This window comes from Hyla sarda, unplaced genomic scaffold (genome assembly GCF_029499605.1).
Source record: "Hyla sarda isolate aHylSar1 unplaced genomic scaffold, aHylSar1.hap1 scaffold_68, whole genome shotgun sequence".
Taxonomy (NCBI): Eukaryota; Metazoa; Chordata; class Amphibia; order Anura; family Hylidae; genus Hyla; species Hyla sarda.
The window spans coordinates 62,263-90,218 of record NW_026610697.1 but is presented as its reverse complement, the minus strand read 5'-3'; the positions used below and the strand labels follow the sequence as shown (position 1 = coordinate 90,218).

General features: G+C 45.4%; 1 protein-coding gene across 1 annotated transcript in view; it reads left to right on the top strand.

Annotated features, from left to right (window-relative positions):
• The window catches only part of STXBP5L (syntaxin binding protein 5L), a 452,679-nt gene that overhangs the window by 369,903 nt on the left and 54,820 nt on the right, over window positions 1-27,956 (top strand). The window contains 2 exon segments of the mRNA XM_056554342.1: window positions 5,510-5,575; window positions 21,168-21,338. Coding sequence (XP_056410317.1) covers window positions 5,510-5,575; window positions 21,168-21,338 — 237 coding nt within the window.

Below are 27,956 nucleotides of genomic sequence, written 5' to 3'. Positions count from 1 at the left end.
ATGCAAGGTAAATGCTCAAGCAGACTTGGAAGTGTAATGCACAAACAGACATCAGAGTAGCATTATTGCCCAAAATAACCAGCACCAGAATGCAGGAGAACTCTGGATAAATAACCCCACTCAAGTTCTCAATGGTTCTGAGCATTAACCATTCCCAATCCAGAAAGAATAGCAAACTGCTCAGAACAAACGTGTGTGAATACACACCTAAACAGAAAAATACAAAAAACAAATAAGCAGACATTACAGGGAAGGTCCCTTCCTAAATAAGTAAGGGACAGACAAAAGTCAAAATAATAAACTATAAAAACTCACGAGGTCGGGAAACAGCTGGAGGCACACAAATCTAACAGAGAAACAACTTAACATTCACACAATGAAATCAGGGTAAAATCTAGCAGAGTCAGAAACAGGATTTGTTGAGGTACCAAGACACAAATACAGAAGAAAGGTCATAAAGCCAAGATCAATAACAAAAATGCAGGACAAACAACGCTAGTTACTCTGAGACAAGCTCTTTCACAGGCAACAAGGAAAGGAATGATCTGGGCTTAAATCTACAGCTCACAGGGGACTAAGCCTGATTGCTGCCACAGCCAGATTGACTAGGGCGTAGCCAAGCAACCAAGCCAAACAAGAGTTCAGAAAAGGTTAACCCTTTGGGTTCTTACAGTAGGTACAGATAGTACTGCAGTACTGTCTCTCCCTGTAATTGATGTAGGTACAGTTAGTACTTTCTCCCTGTCTCTCCATGTAGGTTATGTAGGTATAGATAGTACTGCTTCCCAGTTAGTGATGTAGGTAGATATATATATATATATATATATATATGCCTCTTCTTGTAATTGATGTAGGTACAAATAGTACTGTCTCCCTATCTGCCTTTGTAGGTACCGATAGTACTGTCTCTCCCTGTAAGTTATGTAGGTACAGATAACACTGCCTCTCCATGTAAATGATGTAGATACAGATAGTACTGCCTCCCTGTCTCTCCCTGTAAAGGATGTCGGTACAGATAGTACTGCCTCCCTGTCTTTCCCTGTAAATGATGTAGGTACAGATAGTACTACCTCTCCATGTAAATTATGTTGGTAGAGATAGTACTGTCTCCCTGTCACTCCTTGTCAGTTATATAGGAACAGATAGTACTGCCTCCCTGCCTCTCCTTATAAATTATGTAGATACATATTGTACTGCCTCCCCTTCTCTTCCTGTAAATTATATAGGGCAGATTGTCCTGCCTCCCTGTCTCTCCCTGTAAATGATGTAGGTACAGATAGTGCGGCCTCCCTGTCTCTCCCTGTAAATAATATACGTGCAGATAGTACTGCCTCCCTGTCTCTCAATGTAAATGATGTAGGTACAGATATCACTGCCTCTCTGTCTCTCTTTCTAAATTATGTAGGTGCAGATAGTACTGCCTCCCTGTCTCTCCCTGTAAATGATGAAAGTACAGATAGTACTGCCTCCCTGTCACTCCATATAAAAGATGTAGGTACAGATAGTACTGCCTCCCTGTCTCTCCCTGTAAATTATGTAGGTACAGATAGTTCTGCCTCCCTGTCTCTTCCTATAATTGATGTTGGTACAGATAGTACTGCCTCCCTGTCTCTCCCTGTAAATGATGTAGCTACAGATAGTACTGCCTCTCTGTCAGTTATTTAGGTGTGTGTAATGTCGGGCAGGGATAGAGTGCAGCCCTTGCTCACTCCCTTTGTGCCCTACACAATGGGTCCAGAACCATGGTGACGGTCCCTTCCTAAATAAGTGAGGGACAGACAAAAAGCGAAATAATAAACTACAAAAACTGACGAGGTCGGGAAACAGCTGAAAGCACACAAAAGTAACAGAGAAACAACTAAACACTCACACAATGAAACAAGGGTAAAAACTAGCCGAGTCAAACAGGATTTGTTGCGGTACCAATACACAAATACAGAAAGAAAGGTCAGAAAGCCAAGATCAATAACAAAAATGTAGTTACTCTGAGACAAGCTCTTTCACAGGCAACAAGGAAAGGAATGATCTGGGCTTAAATCTACAGCTCACAGGTGACTGATTGCTGCCACAGCCAGATTGGCAAGAGTGTAGCCAAGCAACCAAGCCAAACAAGAGCTCAGAAAAGGTTTACCCTTTGGGTTCTTACAGTAGGTACAGATAGTACTGCAGTACTGTCTCTCCCTGTAGGTTATGTAGGTACAGATAGTACTGCTTCCCTGTAAGTGATGTAGGTACATATAATACTGCCTCTCCCTGTAATTGATGTAGGTACAGCTAATACTGCCTCACTGTCTCTCCATGTAATTGATGTAGGTGCAGATAGTACTGTCTCCCTGTAGGTTATGTAGATACAGATAGTACTGCTTCCCTGTACATGATGTAGATACAAATAGTACTGCTTCCCTGTACATGATGTAGGTACAGATAGTACTGCTTCCCTGTACATGATGTAGATACAAATAGTACTGCTTCCCTGTACATGATGTAGATACAGATAGTACTGCTTCCCTGTACATGATGTAGATACAGATAGTACTGCTTCCCTGTACATGATGTAGGTACAGATAGTACTGCTTCCCTGTACATGATGTAGGTACAGATAGTACTGCTTCCCTGTACATGATGTAGATACAAATATTACTGCTTCCCTGTAAATGATGTAGATACAGATAGTGCTGCTTCCCTGTACATGATGTAGATACAGATAGTACTGCTTCCCTGTACATGATGTAGATACAGATAGTACTGCTTCCCTGTACATGATGTAGATACAGATAGTACTGCTTCCCTGTACATGATGTAGGTACAGATAGTACTGCTTCCCTGTAAATGATGTAGATACAAATAGTACTGCTTCCCTGTACATGATGTAGGTACAGATAGTACTGCCTCTCCATGTAGGTTATGTAGATACAGATAGTACTGCTTCCCTGTACATGATGTAGATACAGATAGTACTGCTTCCCTGCAAATGATGTAGGTACAGATAGTACTGCTTCCCTGTACATGATGTAGGTACAGATAGTACTGCCTCTCCATGTAGGTTATGTAGATACAGATAGTACTGCTTCCCTGTACATGATGTAGGTACAGATAGTACTGCCTCTCCAGGTAAATCAGGGGTCTCAAACTTCCGGCCTGCGGAATGAAATTGTGTGGCCTGGGTGCCGGGCAGGTGATTTCTTCAGGCATGCTTCAGGCAAGCAGCGCTAAATGTCAGAAGCCTTCACACTCGTCGGCACACACTGCTACTGTACCTATATCTCCCTGCTGCAGCCAATAACGAGCCTTCCTGGAGAGATGTGCACGATTGGTGACGTCATCGCATCCGCAGCGCAGGACGATGTCACCTAACGTGCGCATCCCCACAAAGAAGGCTCGTTTTAGGCTGCAGCAGGTAGATGTAAGTACTGTAGCGGTGAAACTTAACTTGCCTAATAAGGGAGGACCTTCTTATCACCAGGGGCTAACCTATCTTCTTAGGGGGCATCATTTTTTAAATAGGAGCCCTACCTGCCAGGGGGTAATATCTATCGGGGGGCCTGTACACCTATTGGGAACCCCTACCTGTTCATCAGGTAGGGCTCCCCAGTAGGTAGATGTTACCCCATCAGTGATGGGGATCATATCCATCTGGGGCCTTTGTACCTACCAGATGGGGGTCATATCTATCTGGGGGCCTCTATACCTACTGGGGAGCCCTATCACGTGGGGGTCATATCTATATGGGGGCCAATGTACCTACTTGGGAGCCCTACCTGATGGGGGTCATATCTATCAGGGGGCATTATATGTGAGGGGCGCATGCGGCCCAGCCTCACCCAGCCTCAACCTCCAGTGGCCCCAAATAATTTGAGTTTGAGATGTAAATGATGTAGGTAAAGATAGTACTTACTCCCTGTCTCTCCCTTTAAATTATGTAGGTACAGATAGTACTGCCTCCCTGTCTTTCCCTTTAGGTAGGTGCAGATAGTACTGCCTCCCTGTCTTTCCCTTTAAATGATGTAGGTAAAGATAGTACTTACTCCCTGTCTCTCCCTTTAAATTATGTAGGTACAGATAGTGCTGCCTCCCTGTCTCTCCTTTTAAATGATGTAGGTACAAATAGTACTGCCTCCCTGTTTCTTCCTTTAAATGATGTAGGTACAGATAGTACTGTCTCCCTGTCTCTTCATGTAAATGATGTAGGTACAGCTAGTACTGCCTCCCTGTCTCTCCTTTTAAATGATGTAGGTACAGATAGTACTGCCTCCCTGTCTCTTCATGTGAATGATGTAGGTACAGATAGTACTGCCTCCCTGTCTCTTCATGTGAATGATGTAGGTACAGATAGTACTGCCTCCCTGTCTCTTCATGTGAATGATGTAGGTACAGATAGTACTGCCTCCCTGTCTCCATGTAAATGATGTAGGTGCAGATAGTACTGCCTCCCTGTCTCTCCCTTTAAATGATGTAGCTACAGATAGTACTGCCTAACTGTCTCTTCATGTGAATGATGCAGGTACAGATAGTACTGCCTCCCTGTCTCTTCATGTAAATGATGTAGGTGCAGATAGTACTGCCTCCCTGTCTCTCCCTTTAAATAATGTAGCTACAGATAGTACTGCCTCCCTGTATCTTTCTTTCAATGAGGTAGGTACAGATAGTACTGTCTCTTCATGTAAATGATGTACTGTAGGTACAGATAGTACTGCCTCCCTGTCTCTTTATGTAAAAGATGTAGGTACATATTGTATTTCCTCCCTGTCTTTCCCTGTAAATGATCTAGGGACAGATAGTACTGCCTCCCTGTCTCTTTCTTTCAATGAGGTAGGTACAGATAGTACTGTCTCTTCATGTAAATGATGTACTGTAGGTACAGATAGTACTGCCTCCCTGTCTCTTCATGTAAAAGATGTAGGTACATATTGTATTTCCTCCCTGTCTTTCCCTGTAAATGATCTAGGGACAGATAGTACTGCCTCCCTGTCTCTTTCTTTCAATGAGGTAGGTACAGATAGTACTGTCTCTTCATGTAAATGATGTACTGTAGGTACAGATAGTACTGCCTCCCTGTCTCTTCATGTAAAAGATGTAGGTACATATAGAATTTCCTCCCTGTCTTTCCCTGTAAATGATCTAGGGACAGATAGTAATGCCTCCCTGTCACTTTATGTAAATGATGTATGTAGAAATAGTACTGCCTCCCTGTCTCTCCCTTTAAATGAGGTAGGTATTGATAGTACTGTCTCTTCATGTAAATGATGTACTGTAGGGACAGATAGTACTGCCTCCCTGTCTCTTCATGTAAATGATGTAGGTACAGATAGTATTTCCTCCCTGTCTCTCCCTGTAAATGATGTAGGTAGAGATAGTACTGTCTCCCTGTCAGTTATGTACTTTTCCCTCAGCTCTTGAACATTGCCTTATTGATTTGAGGATACCAGCCCCCTATGCAGGAGGGTCCTCGGGGGCCCCTCACAGTTCTACCGCGCATGGTCATTGTAGTAATGTGATTGTTTTCTTCTAGGTCTGACAGAACTGGCAGATAGCCCCGTGTCCCTGGAGCTGGACCGCTGCAAGTCACCCACCTCAGGTACCTGGAAGAGGCTTTGAACAATAGGGGTCGGGTCTTTGCTGCCACGTCTAATACACAGCTGCATTGCCGTCCCCTACCACATCTAATACACATCGGCACTGCCGTCTCCTGCCACGTCTAATACACAGCAGCACTGCTGTCTCCTACCACGTCTAATACACAGCGGCACTGCCGTCTCCTACCACGTCTAATACACAGCAGCACTGCTGTCTCCTACCACGTCTAATACACAGCTGCATTGCCGTCCCCTACCACATCTAATACACATCGGCACTGCCGTCTCCTGCCACGTCTAATACACAGCAGCACTGCTGTCTCCTACCACGTCTAATACACAGCGGCACTGCCGTCTCCTGCCACGTCTAATACACAGCGGCACTGCTGTCTCCTACCACGTCTAATACACAGCGGCACTGCTGTCTCCTACCACATCTAATACACATCGGCACTGCCGTCTCCTGCCATGTCTAATACACAGCGGCACTGCCGTCTCCTACCACGTCTAATACACAGCGGCACTGCCGTCTCCTGCCATGTCTAATACACAGCGGCACTGCCGTCTCCTGCCATGTCTAATACACAGCGGCACTGCCGTCTCCTGCCACGTCTAATACACAGCGGCACTGCTGTCTCCTACCACGTCTAATACACAGCGGCACTGCCGTCTCCTGCCACGTCTAATACACAGCAGCACTGCTGTCTCCTACCACATCTAATACACAGCGGCACTGCCGTCTCCTACCACGTCTAATACACAGCAGCACTGCTGTCTCCTACCACGTCTAATACACAGCTGCATTGCCGTCCCCTACCACATCTAATACACATCGGCACTGCCGTCTCCTGCCACGTCTAATACACAGCAGCACTGCTGTCTCCTACCACGTCTAATACACAGCGGCACTGCCGTCTCCTACCACGTCTAATACACAGCAGCACTGCTGTCTCCTACCACGTCTAATACACAGCTGCATTGCCGTCCCCTACCACATCTAATACACATCGGCACTGCCGTCTCCTGCCACGTCTAATACACAGCAGCACTGCTGTCTCCTACCACGTCTAATACACAGCGGCACTGCCGTCTCCTGCCACGTCTAATACACAGCGGCACTGCTGTCTCCTACCACGTCTAATACACAGCGGCACTGCTGTCTCCTACCACATCTAATACACATCGGCACTGCCATCTCCTGCCATGTCTAATACACAGCGGCACTGCCGTCTCCTACCACGTCTAATACACAGCGGCACTGCCGTCTCCTGCCACGTCTAATACACAGCGGCACTGCCGTCTCCTGCCACGTCTAATACACAGCGGCACTGCCGTCTCCTACCACGTCTAATACACAGCGGCACTGCCGTCTCCTGCCATGTCTAATACACAGCGGCACTGCCGTCTCCTGCCATGTCTAATACACAGCGGCACTGCCGTCTCCTGCCATGTCTAATACACAGCGGCACTGCTGTCTCCTACCACGTCTAATACACAGCGGCACTGCCGTCTCCTGCCGTGTCTAATACACAGCGGCACTGCTGTCTCCTACCACGTCTAATACACAGCGGCACTGCCGTCTCCTGCCATGTCTAATACACAGCGGCACTGCTGTCTCCTACCATGTCTAATACACAGCGGCACTGCTGTCTCCTACCACGTCTAATACACAGCGGCACTGCCGTCTCCTGCCACGTCTAATACACAGCGGCACTGCCGTCTCCTACCACGTCTAATACACAGCGGCACTGCCGTCTCCTGCCACGTCTAATACACAGCGGCACTGCCGTCTCCTACCACGTCTAATACACAGCGGCACTGCTGTCTCCTACCACGTCTAATACACAGCGGCACTGCCGTCTCCTGCCACGTCTAATACACAGCGGCACTGCTGTCTCCTACCACGTCTAATACTCAGCGGCACTGCCGTCTCCTACCACGTCTAATACTCAGCGGCACTGCTGTCTCCTACCACGTCTAATACTCAGCGGCACTGCCGTCTCCTGCCGTGTCTAATACACAGCGGCACTGCTGTCTCCTACCACGTCTAATACTCAGCGGCACTGCCGTCTCCTACCATGTCTAATACACAGCGGCACTGCCGTCTCCTACCACATCTAATACACAGCGGCACTGCCGTCTCCTACCACGTCTAATACACAGCGGCACTGCTGTCTCCTACCATGTCTAATACACAGCGGCACTGCCGTCTCCTACCACGTCTAATACACAGCGGCACTGCCGTCTCCTGCCACGTCTAATACACATCGGCATTGTGGATGATGTGTGATGATATTATTAATGATGTGTGATGATATTATGGATGTATAAGGATGATGTGTGATGATATTATGGATGATGAGTGATATGGATGATATAAGAATGATGTGTGATGATATAATGGATGATATATATGGATGATGTGTGATGATATTATGGATGATGAGTGATATTATGGATGATAGAAGGATGATTTGTGATGATATAATGGATCATGTGTGATGATATTATGGATGATGAGTGATATTATGGATGATATAAGGATGATGTGTGATGATATTATGGATGATGTGTGATGAAATAATGGATGATATAAGAATGATGTTTGATGATAATATGGATGATGTGAGATGATATAAGGATGATGTTTGATGACATTATGGATGATATGGATAATGTGTGATTATATTATGGATAATATAAGGATGATGTGTGATCATATTATGGATGATATAAGGATAATGTGTGATTATATTATGGATGATATGATGATGTGTGATATTATGGATGATATAAGGATGATGTGTGATGATATTATGGATGATATAATGATGATGTGTGATGATATTATGGATGATATAAGGATGATGTGTGATTATATTATGGATAATATAAGGATGATGTGTGATGATATTATGGATGATATAATGATGATGTGTGATGATATTACGGATGATATAAGGATGATGTTTGATGATATTATGGATGATATAATGATGTGTGATGATATAAGGATGATATGTGATGATGATATGATGATGATGTATGATGACATGGATGATATAAGGATGATATGTGATGATATGGATGATATAATGATGATGTGTGATGACATTATGGATGATATGGATGATGTGTGATTATATTATGGATAATATAAGGATGATGTGTGAGGATGTTATGGATGATATAATGATGATGTGTGATGATATAAGGATGATGTGTGAATATATTATGGATAATATAAGGATGATGTGTGATAATATTATGGATGATATGGATGATGTGGTATGATATAAGGAAGATGTTTGATGATATTATGGATGATATGTGATGATATTATGGATGATATAATGATGATGTGTGATATTATGGATGATATAAGGATGATGTGTGATTATATTATGGATAATATAATGATGATGTGTGATGATATTATGGATGATATAATGATGATGTGTGATGATATTACGATGAATATAAGGATGATGTTTGATGATATTATGGATGATATAATGATGTGTGATGATATAAGGATGATATGTGATGATGATATGGATGATATGATGATGATGTGTGATGACATGGATGATATAAGGATGATATGTGATGATATGGATGATATAATGATGATGTGTGATGACATTATGGATGATATGGATGATGTGTGATTATATTATGGATAATATAAGGATGATGTGTGATGATATTATGGATGATATAATGATGATGTGTGATGATATAAGGATGATGTGTGAATATATTATGGATAATATAAGGATGATGTGTGATGATATTATGGATGATATAATGATGATGTGTGATGATATAAGGATGATGTGTGATGATATTATGGATGATATAATGATGATGTGGTATGATATAAGGAAGATGTTTGATGATATTATGGATGATATGTGATGATATTATGGATGATATAATGATGATGTGTGATGATATTATGGATGATGTGTGATGATATTATGGATGATATAAGGATGATGTGTGATTATATTATGGATAATATAAGGATGATGTGTGATGATATTATGGATGATATGGATGATGTGTGATTATATTATGGATAATATAAGGATGATGTGTGATGATATTATGGATGATATAATGATGATGTGTGATGATATTACGGATGATATAAGGATGATGTTTGATGATATTATGGATGATATAATAATATGTGATGATATAAGGATGATGTGTGATGATATTATGGATGATATAATGATGTGTGATGATATAAGGATGATATGTGATGATGATATGGATGATATAATGATGATGTGTGATGACATTATGGATGATATGGATGATGTGTGATTATATTATGGATAATATAAGGATGATGTGTGATGATATTATGGATAATATAAGGATGATGTGTGATAATATTATGGATGATATGGATGATGTGGTATGACATAAGGAAGATGTTTGATGATATTATGGATGATATGTGGTGATATTATGGATGATATAAGTATGACATTATGGATGATGTGTGATGATATTATGGATGATATAAGGATGATGTGTAATAAGTGATGATATTATGGATGATGTGTGATGATATAAGGATAATATGTGATGATATTATAGATGATATAATGATGATGTGTGATGATATTACGGATGATATAAGGATAATATGTGATGATATTATGGATGATATAAGGATGATGTGTAATAAGTGATGATATTATGGATAATATAAGGATGATGTGTAATAAGTGATGATATAATGATGATGTGTGATTATATTATGGATAATATAAGGATGATGTGTGATGATATTATGGATGATATAATGATATGTGATGATATAAGGATGATGTGTGATGATATTATGGATGATATAATGATGTGTGATGATATTATGGATGATATTATGGATGATGTGTGATTATAATATGGATAATATAAGGATGATGTGTGATGATATTATGGATGATATAATGATGTGTGATGATATTATGGATGATATTATGGATGATGTGTGATTATAATATGGATAATATAAGGATGATGTGTGATTATAATATGGATAATATAAGGATGATGTGTGATGATATTATGGATGATATTATAGATGATGTGTGATTATTAGGGGTGTGAATCACCAAGAATTTGGCGATACGATTCGAATCGCGATACCAGTGTGGCAATTCGATATATCCCGATTGTTACGCCGAGCGCTCCGGGTCCCCGCCCCTCCCCGGAGCGCTCACAGCGTTCTCCTATTCGCAGCGCCCCGGTCAGACCCGCCGACCGGGTGCGCTGCGATAATGTTCCCAGCCGGGATGCGATTCGCGATGCGGGACACGCCCGCTCGCGATGCGCATCCCGACTCGCTTACCAGACCCGTTCCCCGTCTGTGCTGTCCCCGCGCACGCGGCCCCGCTCCTTAGGGCGCGCGCGCGCCGGGTCTTTGCGATTTAGAGGGCCGGTGCGCCACTGATTGGCGCCTGGTTCTAATTAGTATGTTCACCTGTGCACTTCCCTATATAACCTCACTTCCCCTTCCCTTCCTTGCCGGATCTTGTTGCCATTGTGCCAGTGAAAGCGTTTCCTTGTGTGTTCCTAGCCTGTGTTCCTGACCTCCTGCCGTTGCCCCTGACTACGATCCTTGCTGCCTGCCCTGACCTTCTGCTACGTCCGACCTTGCTCTTGTCTACTCCCTTGTACCGCGCTTATCTCAGCAGTCAGAGAGGTTGAGCCGTTGCCGGTGGATACGACCTAGTTGCTACCGCCGCTGCAAGACCATCCCGCTATGCGGCGGGCTCTGGTGAAAACCAGTAGCAACTTAGAACCGGTCCACCAACACGGTCCACGCCAATTCCTCTCTGGCACAGAGGATCCACCTCCAGCCTGCCGAATCCTGACACCGATTTATCGCGATACCATCTAGGTGACGATACATCACGATATATCCCAATACATCGCCCACCTGGGAGCACTCATAGATCCCAATAGACGCCGCTGTCAGCTTTGACAGCGGCGATCTAGTACTCCGGCGCGCACTTTTCTTATTTTATCCTGTCCGGGCTGCAAAATAAAAGAAAACACGCTTTCTCTTACCTGCCAACGCGCCCCCGGAGCTCCGGTACAGTCCGGTACAGGTGTTGGGTCCCCAGGCTGTATTCTTCTTACTTCCTGTTAGCCCGGCACGTCACACGGAGCTTCAGCCTATCACCGGCCGCAGCAATGTCCCGCCTCTGCTGGTGATAGGCTGAAGCTCCGTTTATTTTGCCGCCCGGACGGGATAACATGAGAAAAGTGCGCGCCGGACTACTCCTTTAATAGCCAGCCGCGGCGATCGCTGCATGCTGGCTATTAGCGGCGGCCCCCTGCTACTGAGAACAGCCGGGGGCTGCAGAGTACGGAGCGGGCACGAGTCAGAGCCCGCTCCGTACACCCAGAGCGCCGCCGCATCAGATCCGGCCTGCCCGCCTCCACAAATGTGGAGCTTGTATCTCCTGATGCCCGGGACATGCTGTTGTGGGGGTCAGGAGATACAAATTCCACATCACTAAAAGAATCGATTCAGTATCGCCAAGTGAAAAAATCGCGATAATCACGCGAATCGATTTTTTCTTACATCCCTAGTGATTATATTATGGATGATATAAGGATGATGTGTAATGATTAGTGATGATATTATGGATGATGTGTGATGATATAAGGATGATATAAGGATGATGTGTGATTATATTATGGATGATATAAGGATGATGTGTGATGATATGTGATGATATTATGGATTATGTGTGATGATATAAGGATGATGTGTGATGACATTATGGATGATATAAGGATAATGTGTGATGATATAAGGATGATGTGTAATGATTAGTGATGATATTATGGATGATGTGTGATGATATAGATAATATAAGGATGATGTGTAATGATATGTGATGATATTATGAATGATGTGTGATGATATAAGGATGATATAAGGATGATGTGTGATTATATTATGGATGATATAAGGATGATGTGTGATGATATTACGGATGATATAAGGATAATATGTGATAATATTATGGATAATATAAGGATGATGTGTGATGAAATTATGGATGATATTATGGATGATGTGTGATTATATTATGGATAATATAAGGATGATGTGTGATGATATTATGGATGATATAAGGATAATGTGTGATGATATAAGGATGATGTGTAATGATTAGTGATGATATTATGGATGATGTGTGATGATATAAGGATGATGTGTGATGATATTATGGATGATATAAGGATAATGTGTGATGATATAAGGATGATGTGTAATGATTAGTGATGATATTATGGATGATGTGTGATGATATAGATAATATAAGGATGATGTGTAATGATATGTGATGATATTATGAATGATGTGTGATGATATTACGGATGATATAAGGATAATGTGTGATGATATAAGGATGATGTGTAATGATTAGTGATGATATTATGGATGATGTGTGATGATATAAATAATATAAGGATGATGTGTAATGATGTGTGATGATATTATGAATGATGTGTGATGATATTACGGATGATATAAGGATGATGTGTGATTATACTATGGATGATATAATGATGATGTGTGATGACATTATGGATGATATTATGGATGATGTGTGATGATATTACGGATGATATAAGGATAATGTGTGATGATATAAGGATGATGTGTAATGATTAGTGATGATATTATGGATGATGTGTGATGATATAAATAATATAAGGATGATGTGTAATGATGTGTGATGATATTATGAATGATGTGTGATGATATTACAGATGATATAAGGATGATGTGTGATTATATTATGGATGATATAATGATGATGTGTGATGACATTTTGGATGATATTATGGATGATGTGTGATGATATTATGGATGATATTATAGATGATGGTCTATGACATGAGGCGATGCGGTGCGGCTCGGTAATTGTAAAGAGTGCAGAAGGTCGACGCTGTAAATGCTAAATGACAGATAAAAGGAAATGCTGGGGACTGGGAAGGTAGATAATCTGCGAGAGCGGCAGAGTGTGCCGAAGGGGAGATAGTCTGCGTTAGATAAGACGGATGAAAGTGGATTTATCCTATCCAGGAGCCGCGGGAGGAAAGTCTGAGGATGAACATGGCTGCGCCGCTGATAAAGGAGTCCCCTCGAGTCGGGGTTACAAGTACTCAGCATGATCCTGTAGAGAGGCCATCACCGCCCGAAATGCGTGGGTGTAGAAAGCATCCTGTATGTCATGGGTTCTCTCTGCTCCAGGATTCATATAGAAGGGCCCCGTAATAATACTTACCATGATCCTGTAGAGAGGCCATCACCAACCAGACTGAAACGCGTTGGTGCAGAAAGCAATTAATATCTTATAGATTCTCTCTGCCCCATTAGTAATCTCAGCCCCATCCCACCACGATCCCAAGAACCAAAGTCTACTCAAAGCTTTTCCTTTGTGATTCATAGACAAGTCCCAAGTTAAACTACAGAAGAAGGAGTCTTGGGGTGAATGAAGAAGAGCTTCAGGGTTCTCCCTAAACCTCCATGATCAATTGTGTCATCTGTGGTATCTCCCCATGATCTGATAGTGGTCACCTCACCATGATCTGATAGTGGCCATCTCCCCATGATCTGATAATGGTCACCTCACCATGATCTGATAGTGGTCACCTCACCATGATCTGATAGTGGTCATCTCCCCATGATCTGATAATGGTCACCTCACCATGATCTGATAGTGGTCACCTCACCATGATCTGATAGTGGTCATCTCACCATGATCTGATAGTGGTCATCTCACCATGATCTTATAATGGTCACCTCACCATGATCTGATAGTGGTCATCTCACCATGATCTGATAGTGGTCATCTCACCATGATCTTATAATGGTCACCTCACCATGATCTGATAGTGGTCACCTCACCATGATCTGATAGTGGCCATCTCCCCATGATCTGATAATGGTCACCTCACCATGATCTGATAGTGGTCACCTCACCATGATCTGATAGTGGTCACCTCACCATGATCTGATAGTGGTCATCTCCCCATGATCTGATAGTGGTCATCTCCCCATGATCTGATAGTGGTCACCTCACCATGATCTGATAGTGGTCACCTCACCATGATCTGATAGTGGTCACCTCACCATGATCTGATAGTGGTCACCTCACCATGATCTGATAGTGGTCATCTCACCATGATCTGATAGTGGTCATCTCACCATGATCTTATAATGGTCATCTCCCCATGATCTGATAGTGGTCACCTCACCATGATCTGATAGTGGTCATCTCCCCATGATCTGATAGTGGTCACCTCACCATGATCTGATAGTGGTCACCTCACCATGATCTGATAGTGGCCATCTCCCCATGATCTGAAAGTGGTCACCTCCCCATGATCTGATAGTGGTCACCTCACCATGATCTGATAGTGGTCATCTCACCATGATCTGATAGTGGTCATCTCACCATGATCTGATAGTGGCCATCTCCCCATGATCTGATAGTGGTCATCTCACCATGATCTGATAGTGGCCATCTCCCCATGATCTGAAAGTGGTCACCTCACCATGATCTGATAGTGGTCACCTCACCATGATCTGATAGTGGTCATCTCCCCATGATCTGATAATGGTCATCTCCCCATGATCTGATAGTGGTCATCTCACCATGATCTGATAGTGGTCATCTCCCCATGATCTGATAGTGGTCATCTCCCCATGATCTTATAATGGTCATCTCCCCATGATCTGATAGTGGTCACCTCACCATGATCTGATAGTGGTCATCTCACCATGATCTGATAGTGGTCATCTCCCCATGATCTGATAGTGGTCATCTCCCCATGATCTGATAGTGGTCATCTCACCATGATCTGATAGTGGTCATCTCCCCATGATCTGATAGTGGTCATCTCCCCATGATCTGATAGTGGTCATCTCACCATGATCTGATAGTGGTCATCTCCCCATGATCTGATAGTGGTCACCTCCCCATGATCTGATAGTGGTCACCTCACCATGATCTGATAGTGGTCATCTCCCCATGATCTGATAGTGGTCATCTCACCATGATCTGATAGTGGTCATCTCCCCATGATCTGATCATGGTCATCTCCCCATGATCTGATAGTGGTCATAGTTACATAGTTAGTACGGTCGAAAAAAGACATATGTCCATCAAGTTCAACCAGGGAATTAAAGGGTAGGGGTGTGGCGCGATATTGGGGAAGGGATGGAATTTTATATTTCTTCATAAGCATTAATGTTATTTTGTTCCAGGAATGTATCTAATCCTGTTTTAAAGCTGTTAATTTTTCCTGCTGTGACCAGTTCCTGAGGTAGACTGTTCCATAAGTTCACAGTCCTCACGGTAAAGAAGGCGTGTCGCCCCTTGAGACTAAACTTTTTCTTCTCCAGACGGAGGGAGTGCCCCCTCGTCCTTTGGGGGGGTTTAACCTGGAACAGTTTTTCTCCATATTTTTTGTATGGGCCATTTATATACTTATATACGTTTATCATATCCCCCCTTATACGTCTCTTCTCAAGACTAAACAATTGTAACTCCTTTAATCGCTCCTCATAGCTAAGATGTTCCATGCCCCATATTAGTTTAGTCGCGCGTCTCTGCACCCTTTCCAGCTCCACAGTGTCCCTTTTATGTACAGGCGACCAAAACTGAACAGCATATTCCAGGTGAGGCCGTACCAATGCTTTATAAAGGGGGAGTATTATGTCCCTGTGCCTTGAGTCCATGCCTCTTTTGATACATGACAATATCCTGCCGGCTTTGGAAGCAGCAGCCTGACATTGTGCTATTCTGTAGTCTGTGATCTACAAGTCACCCAGATCCTTCTCTACCAGTGACTCTGCCAGTTTAATCCCCCCTAAGACATACGATGCTGCAGGTTATTAGTATACACAGCCCCCCTCTATATACACAGCCCCCCCTCTATATACACAGCCCCCCTCTATATACACAGCCCCCCCTCTATATACACAGCCACCCCACTATATATACACAGCCCCCCCTCTATATACACAGCCCCCCCCTCTATATACACAGCCCCCCCCTCTATATACACAGCCCCCCTTTATATACACAGCCCCCCTAAGACATACGATGCTGCAGGTCATTAGTACCCAGATGCATAACTTTACATTTATCCACATTGAACCTCATTTGCCAAGTGGATGCCCAGACACTTAGTCTATCCAAGTCATCTTGTAACCTATACACATCCTCTATAGACTGTACCGTGCTACAAAGCTTGGTGTCATCTGCAAAGACAGAGTAGTGGTCATCTCCCCATGATCTGATAGTAGTCATCTCCCCATGATCTGATAGTGGTTATCTCCTCGTGATCTGGTAGTGGTCATCTCACCATGATTTGATAGTGGTCACGTTGCCATTATCTGATAGTGGACATCTCCCCATGATCTGATAGTGGCCATCTCACCAGATGGTGGTCATCTAACCATGATATGATAGTGGTCATCTCACCTGATAGTGGTCATCTCACCAGGATCTGATAGTGGTCATCACCCTTTGATCTGATAATGGTCCTCTCACCATGATCTGATAGTGGTCATCTCACCATGATCTGATAGTGGTCATCTCCCCATGATCTGATAGTGGTCATCTCACCATGATCCGATAGTGGTCATCTCACCATGATCCAATAGTAGTCATCTCGCTATGATCCGATAGTGGTCATCTCCCTTTGATCTGATAATGGTCCTCTCACCATGATCTCATAGTTGTCCTCTCACCATGATCTGATAGTGGTCATCTCCCCATGATCTGATAGTGGTCATCTCCCTTTGATTGATAATGGTCCTCTTACCATGATCTGATAGTGGGCATCTCACCATGATCTGATAATGGTCATGTCACCAAGATTTTATAGTGGTCATATACTCATCACCTAAGACTTACCTGGAGTTGGCTCATGTTTAATCTCTGCAAGCTAAATCTTGGCCGGGCGATATCATGACCTTAATATCAAAGCATCACATGCAGATGTGTCCCCCATCACTTATTGCTTTCCAGTCATCTTCAAGATCAGCAACACAGAGGTGCAACCACGAGATTCTGTCTGTCATTGAGGAGTAGACTTTATCTGAAGCCAAGTTCACATATATCTGGTGATCTATCATAGTTTCTATCTGTAAAGATGGAAAAAGCCTGCATGCTGTGTTTTTTTCATCTAGCACAACCACCATCGATGGATCATCCATACATCTGAGGTTATGCCTAGCCTATAGGTCACCAGATGGTATGCGGGGTTCAATGGATTCAGCTTATCGCATTTGGTGTTCCCATTCAGGACAGCACTGGATCCCCACACCTATGTGAACCCAGCCTGACATCTAATTCAGCAGAACCTAGACAGGAGGACCTTCTCCTGGAGCTGGTTCATACCCCCAAACCCCTTCATCCTGGTAAGCATTCATTCACCCTCTCTGAACTTGGCCATCTCTTGTAGAATATGTGGCCAGAGTCCCGATTCCTAACCTATGTGGAGAGAGGAACCCAAAATAGATCCACCAGGTCAACCTGGGCAAGGGTATCCTCACCGCCAGCTTAGCAGAACCACCTTGTAATCCAACTACCCAGCAGATATGAGGCTGGTGCCAATGTCTTCTGCTGACTGGACGCCATCTTTTGGTTACCCCTCTGTGTGTCAGCCGTTACCCCCGTATTGTCATTTCTTATACTTTGGCGATTATTAACAACCTTTCTCCTTTTTCTGTTGTTTCAGTTAAAGGATCGAGAAAGTTAAGTCTGCCAACAGATCTTAAGACTGATCTTGGTACGGTAGGCCAAAGCCAACAGTTCTTAAAGCTTTTCACCCTCATTTGGCAAATCAACCAGTCCCATGAGATCTGCGGGTCCTCTAATGCTTGGCAGAGGCTTCTCTTTCCTATCCATGCAGTCCTCCTGTTGGCAGCATCTTCTACATTATTGCTTGTGTATAACACTCATTTTCCTGTAAATCATTTCCGGGCAGACACACATGGGGACAGATCAGTGAGATGCCCACATGTGCCCACATACTCATCACCATTCCAGAAAATGCTCTTTGCCCTCTAATCCCGTAACCCCTCACAGTGTCATAATGGTGCCTTATATCTATACAGGGTCTGCTGCATTATCCATGTCAGATCTTGTGTCATTCTGGTATGACCGTATCCAGAAAGTCCTCACCCCCAGAAAGTCTTCAGACTTTCTGGATACATTGTGTATAGTGATCGGGGGTGAAGACTTTCTGGATACATTGTATATAATGACTTTCTGGTTACATTGTATATAGTATTGAATGAACACCAAACTAAGTGTAAGCGAGTGTGACTGAGAGTGATCACCAAAATGAGTGTGATCGTCAAAGGGAGTGTTACCAATGGTAAACACCATAGTTAGTGTGTAAACCATAAGTAAAGCAGACAGTAATCCATAAGTAAAAACATACCCAGCACTGGCGCAGAACAAACAGTAATCCATAAGTAAAGATATACCCAGCACTGGCGCAGAGCAGACAGTAATCCATAAGTAAAGATATACCCAGCACTGGCGCAGAGCAGACAGTAATCCATAAGTAAAGATATACCCAGCACTGGCGCAGAACAAACAGTAATCCATAAGTAAAGATATACCCAGCACTGGCGCAGAGCAGACAGTAATCCATAAGTAAAGATATACCCAGCACTGGCGCAGAGCAGACAGTAATCCATAAGTAAAGATATACCCAGCGCATGTGCAGAGCAATCAGTAATCCATAAGTAAAGATATACCAAGCGCAGGCACAGAACAAACAGTAATCCATAAGTAAAGCTATACCCAGCGCATGTGCAGATCAATCAGTAATCCATAAGTAAAGATATACCCAGCACTGGCGCATAGCAGACAGTAATCCATAAGTAAAGATATACCCAGCGCATGTGCAGATCAATCAGTAATCCATAAGTAAAGATATACCAGCACAGGCGCAGAACAAACATCCATAAGTAAAGATATACCCAGCACTGGCGCAGAGCAGACAGTAATCCATAAGTAAAGATATACCCAGCGTATGCACAGAGCAATCAGTAATCCATAAGTAAAGATATACCCAGCGCATGCGCAGAGCAATCAGTAATCCATAAGTAAATATATCCAGCGCAGGCGCAGAGCAGACAGTAATCCATAAGTAAAGATATACCCAGCGCATGCACAGAGCAATCAGTAATCCATAAGTAAAGCTATACCCAGCGCATGCGCAGAGCAATCAGTAATCCATAAGTAAATATATACCCAGCGCAGAGCAGACAGTAATCCATAAGTAAAGATATACCCAGCGTAGAGCAGACAGTAATCCATAAGTAAAGATATACCCAGCACATGCGCAGAGCAATCAGTAATCCATAAGTAAATATATACCCAGCGCAGGCGCAGAGCAGACAGTAATCCATAAGTAAAGATATACCTAGCGCATGCGCAAAGCAATCAGTAATCCATAAGTAAAGATATACCCAGCGCAGATGCAGAACATACTTATTGTCAGAAGTATATAAATAGACAATAAATAAAACTACAAAGCTTCAGTTCAAATGTAAACCAAAGACAACACATTGACACGTGGATAAAGTTCGGCCTCAAGAATTAGAGGAAAATATAAAACATATGTGCAAGCGGAGATGTGAAATAAAATCCGCTAATATGTAGGATGCGTAAAAGATCCCACAAGACAGTGCAAGGCGTAAAGTGCAGAACACAGAGAATATAAATGTTTAAACATAGAGCTTTATCCATAATAAGCTAATAAATGCCTAATGAAAACCTATAAAGAAATATGATAGAGAAAACCCACGCGGTATGACGCCACACCTACCTATAGTAACCAGAAGACACACACTACTGTAAACCGCAAATAAACAACCCGCAGAATAGGGGAAATATATATTAATTATATATATATATATATATATATATATATATATATACACATATACATATATATATGTATATATATATACACATATACATATATATATATATATATATATGTGTGTATATATACACATATACATATATATATGTATGTATATGTGTGTGTGTGTATGTGTGTGTGTGTGTATGTATACCAGTGAAAACACAAAAAAAATATAGAAAAAATAAAATATATTGTAAACACAAGTACCGTAATAAAGAAATACCAGATAAAACCAGTAATGACTAAGACTGTGCGCGCCCCCAGCTCAGTTACATATGGTACCAATCTCCATGAGAGTAAAAATCAATAAAAATACAGCGAATATAAAAACAAAATCCATTGTGAAGAATATGGGCCACATATGGGGAGAATGGGCAAGGACAAGTATGGCCACCACTGCCATTCCTGGAGAGGTTCTCACCTAGCTCTACCACAGTCCTGAAGGGTGTGTCATGTATATAGGAGCAGGATAGGTATCACCAGGTATGGCCTGGTAGAGCTGGGTGACCTCTTCAGGGAGCTTCACCATGTATCGCTGATCTATAGGCAGCCGGTCCCTGACGTCGCTCTTCTGTCTCGTAGATCACGTTAATGGCCACTGCACCAGTCCCACGTCACAGACCTGCGGGTCCGGGAAGAGGATCTCCAGTGCTGATGCCACCAAAGCCAATAGGAGGGGCCCGGGCAGACCACCGTTTCGAAAAGCACAGTCTGCAGCATGTATGGAGATCTCCCTGCCCGTCACTACTGAAGGTGAGTCAGGATGGTGGCCTTGTCCAGCCCACGAGGTCATATCTGTACGGATCCTCTCGTTCAGTGTCTGGAGCCTCCATACCTCACCGTGGTTCCTGTAGTTGTAGTGCCTAGAAGTAGTTGGCATGACCCAGTGTGAAGATATTAGCATATGCCCTGTAGATGTATGCAGCCCCCATGTCAGTAGCCAGCATGACCCCTGTGTTCTCTGTAATCTGTGTCTAGAGATAGATGGCATGACCCACCTTAGGTGCTCAGTAATGGTCACTAGACTGTCCAGTCACCTCTATTTAAGGCTTTGTTCACACTGGTGCTCCAAAATGAGACACGTGGTAGTGCCCATTACACCAGTGTGCACACAGCCTTAGACACACAGACCCTGGCCCTGGGGTGTTGCAGGGACACTATGGGTGTTCAGAGGGATTTCAACTTCATAATTTTTATTGGCCGCTCTTTTCTAGAACCAAAGGGCCACCTCACCCCAGGAAGACTCAACCGCAGGTTCAACGTCCATTCAGCTCTCCAGTTACTGCTAGAGCTGCAATCATAATTCTGCTATTATGTCAGGATTGTGAGTCTATTTATAACTCTCGTCTTTAGCCTCAAACAACACTTGGGTAACCACCCATCTGAGCCTGACCTCAGCTTCATCCAACACCTAACTCTAGGCCCGAGCAACAACAGAGCTAAATGTCAACCTCGTCTAGTGAGACTGGTCTAACACAGAGCCCAACCCAACACCTGACTGTGAACCCCAGCCCTTTCACCAATATTAGAGCCCAACCCAACACCCAACTGTGACCCCAACCCAACACCCGACTGTGACTCCAGCCCTATCACCAACATCAGAGCCCAACCCAATACCCGACTGTGACCCCAGGCCTATCGCCAACATCAGAGCCCAATCCAATACTCGACTGTGACCCCAACCCTATCACCAACATGAGAGCCCAACCCAGCTCCCAACTGTGAACCCCAGCCCTATCGCCAACATCAGAACCCAACCCAACACCTGACTGTGAACCCCAGCCCTATCACCATCAGAGCACAACCCAACACCCGACTGTTACCCCAGCCTTATCACCAACATCAGAGCCCAACCCAATACCCGACTGTGACCCTAGCCCTATTACCAACATGAGAGCCCAACCCAGCTCCCAACTGTGAACCCCAGCTCTATCACCATCAGAGCCCAACCCAACACCTGACTGTGAACCCCAGCCCTATCACCATCAGAGCCCAACCCAACACCCGACTGTTACCCCAGCCCTATCGCCATCAGAACCCAACCCAACACCCGACTGTGACCCCAGCCTTATCACCAAAATCAGAACCCAACCATGACCCCAGCCCTATCACCAACATCAGAACCCAACCCAACACCCAACTGTGACCCCAGCCATATCACCAACATCAGAACCCAACCCAAAACCCGACTGTGACCCCAGCCTTATCACCAACATCAGACCCCAACCCAATACCCGACTGTGAACTTCAGCCCTATCACCAACATCAGAGCCCAACCCAACACCCAGCTGTGAACCCAGCTCTATCACTAACATCAGAACCCAACCCAACACCTGACTGTGGCCCCAGCCCTATCACCAACATCAGAACCCAACCCAACACCTGACTGTGAATCCCAGCCCTATCACCATCAGAGCTCAACCCAACACCCGACTGTGACCCCAGCCTTATTACCAAAATCAGAACCCAACCGTGACCCCAGCAATATCACCAACATCAGAACCCAACCCAACACCCAACTGTGACCCCAGCCCTATCACCAACATCAGAGCCTAACCCAACACCTGACTGTGACCCCAGCAATATCACCAACATCAGAGCCCAACCCAACACCTGACTGTGAACCCCAGCCCTATCACCAACATGAGAGCCCAACCCAACACCTGACTGTGAACTCCAGCCCTATCACTAACATCAGAACCCAACCCAATACCAGACTGTGAACTCCATCCCTATCATCAACATCAGAACCCAACCCAACACCTGACTGTGACCCCAGCCCTATCACCATTATCACAGCACAACCCAATAGCTGACTGTGACCCCAGCCCTATCACCAACATCAGAGCCCAACGCAACACCTGACTGTGAACCCCAGCCCTATCACCAACAAGAGAGCCCAACGCAACACCTGACTGTAACCCCAGCCCTATCCCCAACATCAGAGCCCAACCCAATACCTGACTGTGAACCCCAGCCCTATCACCAACATCAGAACCCAACCCAACACCCAACTGTGAACCCCAGCCCTTTATTCATCCGAGCCCAACCCAACACCCGACTGTGACCCCAGCCTTCTCACCAAAATCAGAACCCAACCGTGACTCCAGCCCTCTCACCAACATCAGAACCCAACCCAACACCCGACTGTGACCCTAGCCCTATCACCAACATCACAGCACAACCCAACACCTGACTGTGACCCCAGCCCTATCACCAACATCAGATCGCAACCCAATACCCGACTGTGAACTTCAGCCCTATCACCAACATCAGAGCCCAACCCAACACCCAACTGTGAACCCAGCCCTATCACCAACATCAGATCCCAACCCAATAACTGACTGTGAACTTCAGCCCTATCACCAACATCAGAGCCCAACCCAACATCCGACTGTGAACTCCAGCCCTATCACCAACATCAGAACCCAACCCAATACCAGACTGTGAACTCCAGCCCTCTGACCAACATCAGAACCCAACCCAATACCAGACTGTGAACTCCAGCCCTATCACCAACATCAGAACCCAGCCCAACACCTGACTGTGACCCCAGCCCTATCACCAACATCACAGCACAACCCAACACCTGACTGTGAACCCCAGCCCTATCACCAACATCAGAGCCCAACCCAATACCCGACTGTGACCCCAGCCCTATCACCAACATCAGAGCCCAACCCAATACCCGACTGTGACCCCAGCCCTATCACCAACATCAGAGCCCAACCCAATACCCGACTGTGACCCCAGTCCTATCACCAACATGAGAGCCCAACCCAGCTCCCAACTGTGAACCCCAGCCCTATCGCCAAACATCAGAACCCAACCAACACCTGACTGTGACCCCAGCCCTATCACCGTCATAGCCCAACCCAACACCCGACTGTGACCCCAGTCCTATCACCAATATCAAAACCCATCCCAACACCCAACTGTGAACCCCAGCCATATCACCATCAGAGCCCAACCCAACACCTGACTGTAACCCCAGCCCTATCACCAACATCAGATCCAAACCCAATACCCGACTGTGAACTTCAGCCCTATCACCAACATCAGAGCCCAACCCAACACCCAACTGTGAACTCAGCCCTATCACCAACATCAGAACCCAACCCAACACCTGACTGTGACCACAGCCCTATCACCAACACCATAGCACAACCCAACACCTGACTGTAAACCCCAGCCTTATCACCAACATCAGAACCCAACCGTGACCTCAGCCATATCACCAACATCAGAACCCAACCAAAAATCTGACTGTGACCCCAGCCCTATCACCAACATCAGATCCAAACCCAATACCCGACTGTGAACTTCAGCCCTATCACCAACATCAGAGCCCAACCCAACACCCAACTGTGAACTCAGCCCTATCACCAACATCAGAACCCAACCCAACACCTGACTGTGACCACAGCCCTATCACCAACACCATAGCACAACCCAACACCTGACTGTAAACCCCAGCCCTATCACCAACATCAGAACCCAACCAAACACCTGACTGTGAACCCCAGCCCTATCACCATCAGAACCCAACCCAACACCCGACTGTGACCCCATCCTTATCAACAAAATCAGAACCCAACCATGACCCCAGCCCTATCACCAACATCAGAGCCCAACCCAACACGCGACTGTGACCCCAGCCTTATCACCAACATCAGACCCCAACCCAACACCTGACTGTGGCCCCAGCCCTATCACCAACATCAGAACCCAACCCAAAACCCGACTGTGACCCCAGCCTTATCACCAACATCAGACCCCAACCCAATACCCGACTGTGAACTTCAGCCCTATCACCAACATCAGAGCCCAACCCAACACCCAACTGTGAACCCAGCCCTATCACCAACATCAGAACCCAACCCAACACCTAACTGAGGCCCCAGCCCTATCGCTAACATCATAGCGTAACCCAACACTTGACTGTGAACCCCAGCCATATCACCATCAGAACCCAACCCAACACCCGACTGTGACCCCAGCCTTATCACCAAAATCAGAACCCAACCGTGACCCCAGCCATATCACCAACATCAGAACCCAATCCAAAACCCGACTGTGACCCCAGCCTTATCACCAACATCAGACCCCAACCCAATACCCGACTGTGAACTTCAGCCCTATCACCAACATCAGAGCCCAACCCAACACCCAACTGTGAACCCAGCCCTATCATCAACATCAGAACCCAACCCAACACCTGACTGTGGCCCGAGCCCTATCACTAACATCATAGCGTAACCCAACACCCGACTGTGAACTTCAGCCCTATCACCAACCTCAGAGCCCAACCCAACACCCAACTGTGAACCCAGCCCTATCACCAACATCAGACCCCAGCCCAATAACTGACTGTGAACTTCAGCCCTATCACCAACATCAGAGCCCAACCCAACATCCGACTGTGAACTCCAGCCCTATCACCAACATCAGAACCCAACCCAACACCTGACTGTGACCCCAGCCCTATCACCAACATCAAAGCACAACCCAACAGCTGACTGTGACCCCAGCCCTATCACCAACATCAGAGCCCAACCCAACACCTGATTGTGAACCCCAGCCCTATCACCAACATCAGAGCCCAACCCAACATCCAACTGTGAACTCCAGCCCTATCACCAACATCAGAACCCAACCCAATACCAGTCTGTGAACTCCATCCCTATCACCAACATCAGAACCCAACCCAACACCTGACTGTGACCCCAGCCCTATCACCAACATCAAAGCCCAACGCAACACCTGACTGTGAACCCCAGCCCTATCACCAACATCAGAGCCCAACCCAATACCCGACTGTAACCCCAGCCCTATCACCAACATAAGAGCCGAACCCAATACCTGACTGTGAACCCCAGCCCTATCACCAACATCAGAACTCAACCCAACACCCGACTGTGACCCCAGACCTTATCACCAACATCACAGCACAACCCAACACCTGACTGTGACTCCAGCCTTATCACCAACATCAGATCGCAACCCAATACCCGACTGTGAATTTCAGCCCTATCACCAACATCAGAGCCCAACCCAACACCCAACTGTGAACCCAGCCCTATCACCAACATCAGACCCCAACCCAATAACCGACTGTGAACTTCAGCCCTATCACCAAAATCAGAGCCCAACCAAACATCCAACTGAGAACTCCAGCCCTATGACCAACATCAGAACCCAACCCAATACCAGACTGGGAACTCCATCCCTATCACCAACATCAGAACCCAACACCTGACTGTGACCCCAGCCCTATCACCAACATCACAGCACAACCCAACACCTGACTTTGAACCCCAGCCCTATCACCAACATCAGAGCCCAACCCAACATCCGACTGTGAACTCCAGCCCTATCACCAACATCAGAACCCAACCCAACACCTGACTGTGAACCCTAGCCATATCACCAACATCAGAGCCCAACATCCAACTGTGAACTCCAGCCCTATCGCCGACATCAGAACCCAACACCTGACTGTGACCCCAGCTCTATCACCAACATCACAGCACAACCCAACACCTGACTGTGAACCCCAGCCCTATCACCAACATCAGAGCCAAACCCAACATCCGACTGTGAACTCCAGCCCTATCACCAACATCAGAACCCAACCCAATACCAGACTGTGAACTCCAGCCCTATCACCAACATCAGAACCCAACAACACCTGACTGTGACCCCAGCCCTATCACCAACACCACAGCACAACCCAACAGCTGACTTTGACCCCAGCCCTATCACCAACATCAGAGCCCAACCCAACATCTGACTGTGAACCCCAGCCCTATCACCAACATCAGAGCCCAATGCAACACCTGACTGTGAACGCCAGCACTATCTCCAACATTAGAGCCCGACCCAATACCTGACTGTGAACCCCAGCCCTATCACCAACATCAGAACCCAACCCAATACCCAACTCTGACCCCAGCTCTATCACCAACATCAGAGCCCAACCCAATACCCGACTGTAACCACAGCCCTCTCACCAACATCAGAGCCCAACCCAAAACCTGACTGTGAACCCCAGCCCTATCACCAACATCAGAACCCAACCCAACACCCGACTGTGAACCCCAGCCCTATCACAAACATCAAACCCAACCCAACACCTGACTGTGAACATGACTGTGAATCCATATCACCAACATCAGAGCCCAACCCAATACCTGACTGTGACCCCAGCCCTATCACCAACATCAGAGCCCAACCAAATACCAGACTGTAAACCAAGCCCTATCACCAACATCAGAGCCCAACCCAAGACCCGACGGTGACCCCAGCCCTATCACCAACATCAGAGCCCAACCCAACACCTGACTGTGAACCCCAGCCCTATCACCATCA